This window comes from Alosa alosa, chromosome 8, assembly GCF_017589495.1.
Source record: "Alosa alosa isolate M-15738 ecotype Scorff River chromosome 8, AALO_Geno_1.1, whole genome shotgun sequence".
In the NCBI taxonomy this organism is placed as follows: Eukaryota; Metazoa; Chordata; class Actinopteri; order Clupeiformes; family Clupeidae; genus Alosa; species Alosa alosa.
Genome location: NC_063196.1, coordinates 36,035,598 through 36,048,097, shown reverse-complemented (window position 1 = coordinate 36,048,097; position 12,500 = coordinate 36,035,598). Strand labels below are relative to the sequence as shown.

Below are 12,500 nucleotides of genomic sequence, written 5' to 3'. Positions count from 1 at the left end.
ACCATTTATTAGAACCCTTTATTAGGACAGAGAACCTTACCATTTGTTAGGACAGGGTACCATGGGCTGCTGATGGGTTATGATGATTTACCAAGGCTATATGATGCTTTATGACACCAACACCTACGCAGGACTCATTGAGGACAGGGGAACTTGTTACGAGGGTTTTATAATGTTCTATGATAGCTACCTCTGTTGGACTATGTTGGACTATGTTGTTGGACTATGTTGGACGATGTTGGACTATGTTGTTGGACTGTGTTGTTGGACTGTGTTGGACTATGTTAGACTGTGTTGTTGGACTGTGTTGAACTATGTTGGACTGTGCTGGACTGTGTTGTTGGACTATGTTGGACGATGTTGGACTATGTTGGACTGTGTTGTTGGACTGTGTTGTTGGACTATGTTGTTGGACTGTGTTGTTGGACTGTGTTGTTGGACTATGTTGTTGGACTGCGTTGTTGGACTGTGTTGTTGGACTATGTTGTTGGACTGCGTTGTTGGACTGTGTTGTCGGACTGTGTTGTCGGACTATGTTGTTGGACTGTGTTGTTGGACTGTGTTGTTGGACTATGCTGGACTGTGTTGTTGGACTATGTTGGACTATGTTGTTGGACTGTGTTGTTGGACTATGTTGGACTGTGTTGTTGGACTATGCTGGACTGTGTTGGACTGTGTTGTTGGACTATGTTGGACTATGTTGGACTGTGTTGGACTGTGTTGTTGGACTTTGTTGTTGGACTATGTTGGACTGTGTTGTTGGACTGTGTTGAATTATGTTGTTGGACTGTTTTGTAGGACTATGTTGGACTGTGTTGGACTATGTTGTTGGACTGTGTTGGACTATGTTGGACTGTGTTGTTGGACTATGTTGGGCTGTCTTGTTGGACTATGTTGGACTGTGTTGTTGGACTCTGTTGTTGGACTGTGTTGGACTGTGTTGTTGGACTATGTTGGACGATGTTGGACTGTGTTGGATTATGTTGTTGGACTGTTTTGTAGGACTATGTTGGACTATGTTGTTGGACTGTGTTGGACTATGTTGGACTGTGTTGTTGGACTATGTTGGACTGTGTTGTTGGACTATGTTGGGCTGTGTTGTTGGACTATGTTGGACTATTTTGTTGGACTGTGTTGTTGGACTATGTTGGACGATGTTGTTGGACTGTGTTGGACTGTGTTGTTGGACTATGTTGGACGATGTTGGACTGTGTTGTTGGACTATGTTGTTGGACTGTGTCGGACTATGTTGTTGGACTGTATTGAACTATGTTGGACTATGTTGGACTGTGTTGTTGGGCTGTGTTGGACTATGTTGGACTATGTTGGGCTGTGTTGTTGGACTATGTTGTTGTACCTTGTTGGACTATGTTGTTGGACTATGTTGGACTATGTTGTTGGACTATGTTGGACTATGTTGTTGGACTGTGTTGGACTATGTTGGACAGTGTTGTTGGACTTTGTTGGACTATGTTGTTGGACTATGTTGGATCCTGCTGTATGGTGACGCTGGGAAGGCTTTGGAAAACTTTAGTGATACACACACATATACATACACACACATACAGGCATGCAGACACACACATACACACACACACATACACATAGAGGCACGCAGGAGCACACAAGCACACGCACACACACACACACAAACACATACAGGCATGCAGACATACGTGGCACTACACACACACACACACACATACAGGCATGCAGACACACACATACACACACACACACATACACATACAGGCATGCAGACATACATGATGACATTGGGAAGCTTTACTGAGACCTCGAACTCTAATGATGTGTCATAAAGGGACTTCAAGAGGGGACCATGCCCATGTTGATGTGTGTGTTTAAAGGAGACGCTGTGTGTGAGTGTGTGTGTGTGTGTGTGTGTGGGGGGGGTGCATCTGTCTGGGTATTTGGGATAAGTTATATCTAGTGTCTGGGTATTTGGAATTGGTGATATCTTTTATTGGGGTATTTGGGATAGGTTGTATAGGGTATTTTGAGTAAATGTATCTAGTGTTGGGGTATGTGGGGGTAGTAATCCTCTGGGCTTGTTGCTGAACTGCCCTGTACAGGCTAAAGTGGGATCCTTCTCACTTTGCAAACCCCAAAACCTTAATATGCGTGCTGTGTCTAATATAGCCTGTGTGTGTGTGTGTGTGTGTGTGTGTGTGTGTGTGTGTGCGTGCGTGTGTGTGTGTGTGTGTCGCGTGTTCGCGTGTGTGTGTAATGCGTGCGTGCGTCGTGTGTGTGTGTGTGTGTGTGTGTGTGTGTGTGTGTGTGTGTGTGCGTGCGCGTGCGTCGCGTGCGTGCGTCGCGTCGCGCGTGCGTCGCGTGCGCGTCGCGGCGTATAATGGCGTGTGTGCGATGCGTGCGCGTGCGTGCGTGCGTGCGTGCGTCGCGTCGCGTCGCGTGCGTGCGTCGCGTCGCGTCGTGCGTCGTCGTCTTGGCGATGCGTCGTGTGTGTGTGTGCATGCGTGTGTGTGTGTGTGTGTGTGCGTGCGTGTGTGTGTGTGTGTGTGACAGGGTGAAGAAGCTGAGGGAGACGCTGGTGGCGGTGCAGCAGCTGGATAAGAACATGAGCGTTCTGCGTTCATGGCTCGCCCACATTGAGACGGAGCTGTCCAGACCCATCGTCTACGACACCTGCGACGCTCAGGAGATCCAACGCAAGCTCAAACAGCAGCAGGTACGCACACACACACACACACACACACACACACACACAGGCGCTTGCCACATGCACGCCCTGCCACACACCTGCGCATGCACACACACACACCTGCACGCACTCACACACACACACACACACACACACACACGCACACACGCGGCGCCGCCTGCGCTGACACTGAATTTACTGACTGAGATAGAAATGACTGACTCTGTGCTAGATTAAGATTACCTTCTATGTGACTGATTGATATTACTGGCTCTGTGATAGATTGATATTACTGACTCTGTGATAGATTAAGATAACTGACTGTAATTGATTGAGATTACTGATTCTGTGATAGATTAAGATAACTGACTGTGATTGATTGATATTACTGGCTCTGTGATTGATTGAGATTACTGACTCTGTGATAGATTAAGATAACTGACTGTGATTGATTGAGATTACTGATTCTGTGATTGATTGAGATTACTGATTCTGTGATTGGCGACACTGCACTTCGTCTGCTTCAGTCATGCCTGACCTCTGTAGAAAGCTGAGAACCTGTAGTGTTCGTAGGAAACAGTCAAAATAACTGTGTGAAGTACGGGCACAGAGCCTCAGAGGCTAGAATATTGTTTTGTTCTTTCTACTGGATAACAAGCATCTCTGAACTGACCACATTTCAGCCCTCTAGGTCACTTGATATGATTTTAGAAACACAACTGAGCCCTAGCACCAGGTCTTGTGAAGCTGGGTGCAAAAGTAGATCAATATAAAATGAACTATGAGTACTTTAGACCATTATTTGCCAAGGTATGCTCATGCGTTTTTACAAATTGCCCTATGGAAACTGTGCTATGTAGAAGCATAATCCTGGGCTCAAATGAAAGGTAACACTCTGTGGTTTATGTATACTATTTAGATTGTATGTCGGGGGTTCTGATATTCAATGACTACACAAAATATGGAATAATTACACAAAAGTCTATTTTGCATTTTCTTTATTAGTTCAATGGGTGTGTATAAGATGGACTATACATCTGCAAAACTAATATTGGATAACACAACATGAAAATTTAATTTCTATAGATTCCTGTGAATATTTCAAGACCCAATATGCTGCATCTACTATTGCTAAGGATATACACTGCAGCTAGAAAGTAGAGAAGCACCAAAAGCGGAGGAGGGGGAGGAGGGCTCATATTTAATTGAGACGTAATAAGATTAATCTGACATGTAAATGTAAAGCACTATACAGATTGTACATGAAAAAGGTTGTCATATATGGATTCCCGAGAGCCCAGCTTTCAAATGGTGTATAGCATTACTATTCTACATAACAATATGGTGCATAAAATTGATTTAGAATGTTGGGGGGAGGTGGGGGAGGGTTAAGATGACTGACTCGGATTGGTTGAGATTAGTGACTCTGTGATTGGTTGAGATTAGTGACTGTGATACTTTGAGATTACTTGGTCTGTGATTGCTGGATGCCACTATGACCTAAATCCTCTCGTGTGTGTGTGTGTGTGTGTGTGTGTTAAGGAGCTGCAGGGTGACATCGAGAAGCACAGTACAGGTGTGGCATCGGTGCTGAACCTGTGTGAGGTGCTGCTGCACGACTGTGACGCGTGTGCTTCGGACACAGAGTGCGAGGCCATCCAGCAGGCCACCCGCGGCCTGGACCGTCGCTGGAGGAACATCTGCGCTGTTGCCATGGAGAGGAGACTGAAGTTAGTCAAACACCTCAGTGTTAATCTGTGAACCAGTGTTGAGTTAGTCAAACACCGCAGTGTTAATCTGTGAAACAGTGTTGAGTTGTAATACCTCAGTGTTAATCTGTGAAACAGTGTTGAGTTGCAACACCTCAGTGTTAATCTGTGAAACAGTGTTGAGTTGCAATACCTCAGTGTTACCTCAGTGTTAATCTGTGAAACAGTGTTGAGTTGCAACACCTCAGCTTTAGGTTGACTGTTAGAGTTTAAGTTTAGCCAGTAATCCGCTGAGTGCTAGGTTGAGTTGTTGATGATTTAACTCTTGCAATCTAAATGCCTCGGCATTCATCTGCATTTAGCCAGTGTGGAGTTTAGGTTCTTCAGGGTTAGTTTAGGTTGACTGACTTTAGTGTTGACTGTTAGGTTGAGTGTTGACTGGTAGGTTGAGTGTTAGATGGAGTGTTGACTGGTAGGTTGAGTGTTAGATGGAGTGTTGACTGATAGGTTGAGTGTTAGATGGAGTGTTGACTGCTAGGTTGAGTGTTAGATGGAGTGTTGACTGCTAGGTTGAGTGTTGACTGGTAGGTTGAGTGTTAGATGGAGTGTTGACTGCTAGGTTGAGTGTTAGATGGAGTGTTGACTGCTAGGTGGAGTGTTAGCTGGAGTGTTGACTGCTAGGTTGAGTGTTAGATGGAGTGTTGACTGCTAGGTTGAGTGTTAGATGGAGTGTTGACTGCTAGGTGGAGTGTTAGCTGGAGTGTTGACTGCTAGGTTGAGTGTTGACTGCTAGGTTGAGTGTTAGATGGAGTGTTGACTGCTAGGTGGAGTGTTGACTGCTAGGTTGAGTGTTGACTACTAGGTTGAGTGTTAAGTTGAGTGTTGACTGCTAGGTTGAGTGTTAGCTGGAGTGTTGACTGCTAGGTTGAGTGTTAAGTTGAGTGTTGACTGCTAGGTTGAGTGTTAGCTGGAGTGGTGACTGCTAGGTTGAGTGTTAGCTGGAGTGTTGACTGCTAGGTTGAGTGTTAAGTTGAGTGTTGACTGCTAGGTTGAGTGTTAGCTAGAGTGTTGACTGCTAGGTTGAGTGTTAAGTTGAGTGTTAGCTGCTAGGTTGAGTGTTGAGTTGAGTGTTAGCTGGAGTGTTGACTGCTAGGTTGAGTGTTGACTGGTAGGTTGAGTGTTAGATGGAGTGTTGACTGCTAGGTTGAGTGTTGACTGGTAGGTTGAGTGTTAGATGGAGTTTTGACTGCTAGGTTGAGTGTTAGATGGAGTGTTGACTGCTAGGTTGAGTGTTGACTGGTAGGTTGAGTGTTAGATGGAGTGTTGACTGCTACGTTGAGTGTTGACTGGTAGGTTGAGTGTTGACTGGTAGGTTGAGTGTTAGATGGAGTGTTGACTGCTAGGTTGAGTGTTAGATGGAGTGTTGACTGTTAGGTTGAGTGTTGACTGCTAGGTTGAGTGTTAGATGGAGTGTTGACTGCTAGGTTGAGTGTTAGATGGAGTGTTGACTGCTAGGTGGAGTGTTAGCTGGAGTGTTGACTGCTAGGTTGAGTGTTAGATGGAGTGTTGACTGCTAGGTTGAGTGTTGACTGCTAGGTTGAGTGTTAGATGGAGTGTTGACTGCTAGGTTGAGTGTTAGCTGGAGTGTTGACTGCTAGGTTGAGTGTTAAGTTGAGTGTTGACTGCTAGGTTGAGTGTTAGCTGGAGTGTTGACTGCTAGGTTGAGTGTTAGCTGGAGTGTTGACTGCTAGGTTGAGTGTTAGCTGGAGTGTTGACTGCTAGGTTGAGTGTTGACTGCTAGGTTGAGTGTTAAATGGAGTGTTGACTGCTAGGTGGAGTGTTGACTGCTAGGTTGAGTGTTGACTGCTAGGTTGAGTGTTAAGTTGAGTGTTGACTGCTAGGTTGAGTGTTAGCTGGAGTGTTGACTGCTAGGTTGAGTGTTAAGTTGAGTGTTGACTGGTAGGTTGAGTGTTAAGTGGAGCGTTGACTGCTAGGTTGAGTGTTAAGTTGAGTGTTGACTGCTAGGTTGAGTGTTAGCTGGAGTGTTGACTGCTAGGTTGAGTGTTAAGTTGAGTGTTGACTGCTAGGTTGAGTGTTAGCTGGAGTGTTGACTGCTAGGTTGAGTGTTAGCTGGAGTGTTGACTGCTAGGTTGAGTGTTAAGTTGAGTGTTGACTGCTAGGTTGAGTGTTAGCTAGAGTGTTGACTGCTAGGTTGAGTGTTAAGTTGAGTTTTAGCTGCTAGGTTGAGTGTTGAGTTGAGTGTTAGCTGGAGTGTTGACTGCTAGGTTGAGTGTTACGTTGAGTGTTAGCTGCTAGGTTGAGTGTTGAGTTGAGTGTTAGCTGGAGTGTTGACTGCTAGGTTGAGTGTTAAGTTGAGTGTTAGCTGCTAGGTTGAGTGTTGAGTTGAGTGTTAGCTGGAGTGTTGACTGCTAGGTTGAGTGTTAAGTTGAGTGTTAGCTGCTAGGTTGAGTGTTAAGTTGAGTGTTAGCTGCTAGGTTAAGTGTTAAGTTCTGTTTTTTAAGTTTCAAGTTTTTATTTGTTGCATATACTTTGCAGTGGAATTCTTATGCCACAGTTGCAATAGTGCAAGGGTAAAAGGGCCAAATAAACACAGGGGGCAGTAGGGGGGCAAATAAACACAGGGGGGGCATAAAGAAGGGGCAAATAAACACAGGGGGCAGTAGGGGGGCAAATAAACACAGGGGGCATAAAGAAGGGGCAAATAAACACAGGGGGCAGTAGGGATGCGTAAGTAAGGGGAGTTGAAGCAGGAGAGGCAGCTCTATATGAGACAATATAAGACTGGACAGGAGCACATGTGGGTTCAGTAGTGTGTGTGTGTGTGTGTGTGTAAGACTGGACAGGAGCACATGTGGGTTCAGTAGTGTGTGTGTGTGTGTGTGTGTGTGTGTGTAAGACTGGACAGGAGCACATGTGGGTTCAGTAGTGTGTGTGTGTGTGTGTGTGTGTGTGTGTGTGTGTGTGTTTGTGTAAGACTGGACAGGAGCACTTGTGGGTTCAGTAGTGTGTGTGTGTGTGTGTGTGTGTGTGTGTGTGTGTGTGTGTGTGTGTGTTTGTGTAAGACTGGACAGGAGCACATGTGGGTTCAGTAGTGTGTGTGTGTGTGTGTTTGTGTAAGACTGGACAGGAGCACATGTGGGTTCAGTGGTTGGGTATTAAATTGAGTGTCCTCAGGAGACATTGCGTCTGTGGCAGTGGTGTGTGTGTGTGTGTGTGTGTGTGTGTGTGTGTGTGTGTGTGTGTTGGGTTGAGTATTAAATTGAGTGTGTCCTCAGGATTGAGGAGACGTGGCGTCTATGGCAGAAGTTTCTGGATGATTTCGGGCGTTTCGAGGAGTGGCTGAAGGCCTCGGAGCGCTCGGCCGCGCTGCCCAACTCCGCCGGAGTCCTCTACACCATCGCCAAGGAGGAGCAGAAGAAGTTTGAGGTACATGACCGCTGCTCAGAGAGAGAGAGAGTGTGTGTGTGTGTGTGTGTGAGGGGGGTGAAGGTGGAGGGACACAGGAGGAGAGATCATGTGTCAGAATCCAGAATCTCTGTTTGTAAACTCTTCATGAGGGAGGGAGAGGGGACTCACTGTGTGTGTGTGTGTGTGTGTGTGTGTGTGTATGTGCGTGCGTGCGTGCGTGCTTGTGTGGGTGTGTATGTATGTGTGTGCGTCCGTGCGTGCGTGTGTGTGTGTGCGTGTGTGCGTGCGTGCGTGCGTGTGCGCTCGTGTGTGTGTGTGGCAGGCTTTCCAGCGCCAGGTGCAGGAGTGCCTGACTCAGCTGGAGTTGATCAATAAGCAGTACCGCCGGCTGGCTCGGGAGAACCGCACCGACGCCTCCTGCCGTCTGCGGGAAATGGTGCATGATGGGAACCGTCGCTGGGACAACCTGCAGAGACGAGTGGCCTCCATCTTACGCCGCCTCAAGGTACACTTTACCACACTTTACCACACTCATCCACATTTTACCACACTCACCCACATTTTACTGCAGACACCTCCACATTGCTAGATTTACCAAAACACAATTACAAACTATGTTACAGAATGCAGCTCTTTAATGAAGAACATAATTAGGTTACAGAATGCAGCTCTTTAATGAAGAACATTATTAGGTTACAGAATGCAGCTCTTTAATGAAGAACATTATTAACTTAAAGGTGCCGTCGGAGCCATCATACACGATTTCATTAAAGTGATGGTTCGGAGTAATTTCACCCTAGGGTCCTTTGCACCATGACGTTGAGCCAAACACCCTCCCAGAAGCTGTTTTTCCCATTGGTCGAGTAAGCGCAATCAGTCACAATACAAGCGAATGACTTATTGCGAAGGCTTATGGAATCAATAGAGTACAGTGGGTCCCAGTTAAGTTTGGGCCGGGTTCCTTCATGAATCCACGCGCATTTTCTCACCAAGAAATGGCACAAACTGCAGTTGACACAAACAACCACAAGGTGTCACTTGGGAGTTCTGCCACTACTATTTTTGATGCAACTTGACTTAACTGCTTCCATGGCATGATGAGCCATTACCAAACATAAATGATAATACAATAAGCGTGAGTTTATATATCTTATACCCTATTTGTCACGGTTACTTATATATGTGATAGTGTAATGATAAGTTACATGAGACTTTCAGCTGGGGCTCGGGAACTTAAATTGATCCGCGGTAGTTTAAGCTTACACTTAAACAGACAAAACATTCTAATATGAAAATGTAGATGCAGTTGTTGTAAAATGGTGCAGCTCCTTTAAGAAAACCCGTCGTCTTGGGGATGGAAAGAAGCGAGAGGGATGTGTGTTAGAACTGAGATCGTGTGGAAAAAGTAGGCGTGCTGTTGAGACTGGCCGAGTCATATTCAAAATAATGCAAAAATAAATCCATAGATAAAACCAATTATCCTCATTCATTGCAACCGCAGCATGCCTGCTTGCCGGCGTTCAAGCGAAAAAGATATCAAAGCACCTTTTAGCGTTTGAATGTATACGAATTTTTTAAAACAGCTGGACAAATGATTTAGCTAATTGATTATAACCTGCACACCAGCAATTGTTGAACATTTACCTGTACAAGACAGTAGCCCAGCCTAACAAGCATGTTGCATGTTGTAGGCCTACTGTAGAAATTTCCTTAAATTGCAACCGCAACATGCCTGCTTGCCGGCCCGTTCAAGCGATAGAAAAAGATATCAAAGCAACAAAGGGGTTGAGTCTGAATGACCGCGGGTTCAGACTCATATTGCTCCCTCATAACCATCTATAAAAAGTGTTTTTCTTTTCTTTTTGAGCACGTCCAATTCCAGGACATAGCACTGGACCTTATAATAGGCTCGAGATATAATTCCAAAGGGGCAGATAGGGGCCTACTGCAATAAAAACTTTAAAAGATTGAGCAAGCTTCCCGAAATTTGAAATTGCGATCAGTGACTGGCATCGGGTGAAGCTTTTGAAGTTGAACAGGCTATTAAAACTATTTGCGCACCTCAATGTCACAGGAGAGACTGGGCTCTCCCTTCTATGAATTGAAAAGGCGTTATACCTGCAAACTGGCCTATGATTTCATTGCTGAGTTTGCGGCAAAAACAAAGACAATGTTTTTCAGGGTAAGGGATATGGCGAGTCAGTGTAATTTATTTGTCCAATGTTAGCCTACAGACCAGTTTCCATAGTACATCTTATCAACAGTTTGAATGTAGGTGTGTGTTTCTGCTCATTGACCAATACCGTTCAGCACAATGATTCATGCCCAATTAATTTCCCCTGTTAAAGTGTTAGCCTTTGTTACACTATTTGGTTTTATTGATGTAGCCTATGATAAACACCATATATGGACAAATATGTGACTGAGCTAATGTTATAGGCTATACAATTTCCCCTCTTAAAGACAAGCTGGGTGTAACTTATTAGACTAGGCTACTAAAATGCCCGGCGGTAGCCTTGGCTATGTGTAAAAAAAGCTATCGCATGATTTCATGCAGTAAGTTCATGCATCTGTCAAGTTCGCACGGGGCATAGCACTATCTGTCAAGTTACCACAGGGCCTCGCACCCCCTTGCGTGACCCTGCAGCTCCTCCCAAGACAGCGAGGAAAAAAGTTAAAATCACCGTGATAAACCGGGGAAAGAGTTGACAGGTTTGTTTTAGGTCCGGTGATTATTTGTGAAATTGTGCAAGCGACAGCCTTTTCAAGGCTTTTTAAGGAAGGTGTGGGTATGCAAGCTCCCAAATTGACCCAGTAGCCTACAAGAGAGGCATCAATAAATTTTTGGGACTGGGGAGGGTCATGCGTTTTCTCAATCACTTTGGAGGGTCATAGAAAAATGTCTTGCTGGCGAGGGAGGGTCCGCGTCTCTTTGACTAAATAAATAGCGCTCCCAAAACTCCTCCTCCGGTAGCCCCTTAATTAAATAAATAGATGTTGCAAAAGACAGTCCCCAGTAATTGATTATAGCCTGTAGGCCTACACCAGCAATTGATGAACATTTACCTGTACAGGACATTAACAGTAGCCCAGCCTAACAAGCAGATGTTGCAAAAGACATCAAAAGGCATAATTAATCAGAAATAAATAATGTAATCTGCATTGCTAAACTGCAAGCAACCCTAGTTAAACACAAAAGAGGCTTGAGTTACAGCTGTGAGGCCAAACCCAAAACTGCAGAGCCTATCTGTTAAGGCACTCGATAGGCTATATGAGCTGTTCGTGGAATTCCGCCTGGAAAGACAATAGAAGATTCTTTCTGAATAGCACAGCCTGTAGGCGGCTCTGATCATCCCATACCCTCCCCACTTCCTGTAGCCTACCATTATGACCTGTTGCCGTTTTGGGACATTAAAGCTTTTTTCATGTTAAGCCCCCCCCCCCCACCTTCTTTTCACAAGCAGTGGGGGAGCCGGGTCAGAACACAAATGTAACTTTTGGTAGACAAAGGAGGGTTCTCGTGCTTCTGTCGTTTGGCCACAATCCGTTACAACCAGGCCAGGACAGATATTTTTTAGAGAAGGAGAGCATGCCCCACAGCTCAGATGTCTTCTTAATTTTTCTTTATTCTTTAGTAAAAAGGTGCAGAACATTTATTAAACTTTGACTAACGTTTTGATGTGTCGATGTTTTGACTAACCAACATCGAAGCGTTAATCAAAGTTAATAATGTTCTCTGCACCTTTATAAAGGCCCATAAAAGAATAAAGAAATTAAGAAAGAATCGTTCACACATAAACTATAGCTAATCATTTCAGCTCTCCTGATTGAATTTTAACTCTCTAGCAAAATATTTCTAAAATCATTTGAGTTTCACTAGTCACATGTTTTAACAAGGAACACTTGTTATTGAACTAATAACAGGCGTTAGTGTCGAAAATTGACTTTATTTTCCATACGGAGAAATAACATATGCAGAGTCTAACCAAAGGTCAATCTTGCCAAAAAACCTGAAAACACATGAGGCAAAAAGTGCAAAACATCACAAAACTAACTAAACTAACACCACATATTTTTTGTATTGCAATCATTGTAGCCTACAGTTGTAACAGCGTAACAGTCGTTTTACTCCCCCGTATGCACTCATTATAAAGAATGTTTAGCGGGTCCCAACAGCTATCAACTAATCACTTCGCGTCTTATAAACAAGTATTGCCAGAACAACACCTTCCAAAAATTATAACAATAGGCCTAGGCCTTTATGGCTCTGCTCCTGCCTAGATTCAAACTCAGAACTGCCTGAAAGTTTCAGAACTGTTCTGGAAATCTGTATGATTAACCCACTCGACCATCAGACAACTCTATCTGCTTGATTGAGGCCTATTAGGAATGTAGCCTACACTGGTTGCAATGGCACAGTCTTGAGTGACCTAATTTGTTTTCCTTTGTCATATGAATGCTGTCATGTTGTTAACATTACTGTTAAGGAGATGCTGTAGGCAAAGGCTATATTTAACATTGTTAGTGTAGTAAAAACAAATCAGAACTATTCCACGAGGGTTTCTGGGCAGCATATTTATGTTAGCAAGCAAGAACTTCTCATGACTGCCGACAAAGTAGCCTACTGCCAGCTGACGAAGCTCTCATTTTAAAACATTACTGAGAGACAGGCACTGTACAAT

At 44.6% G+C, this 12,500-nt stretch overlaps 1 protein-coding gene across 1 annotated transcript in view; it reads left to right on the top strand.

Annotated features, from left to right (window-relative positions):
* Window positions 1-12,500, top strand: part of syne1a (spectrin repeat containing, nuclear envelope 1a) — a 302,008-nt gene that overhangs the window by 262,427 nt on the left and 27,081 nt on the right. The window contains 4 exon segments of the mRNA XM_048249742.1: window positions 2,545-2,707; window positions 4,223-4,410; window positions 7,686-7,836; window positions 8,141-8,323. Of these exon segments, the coding sequence (XP_048105699.1) occupies window positions 2,545-2,707; window positions 4,223-4,410; window positions 7,686-7,836; window positions 8,141-8,323 (685 nt within the window).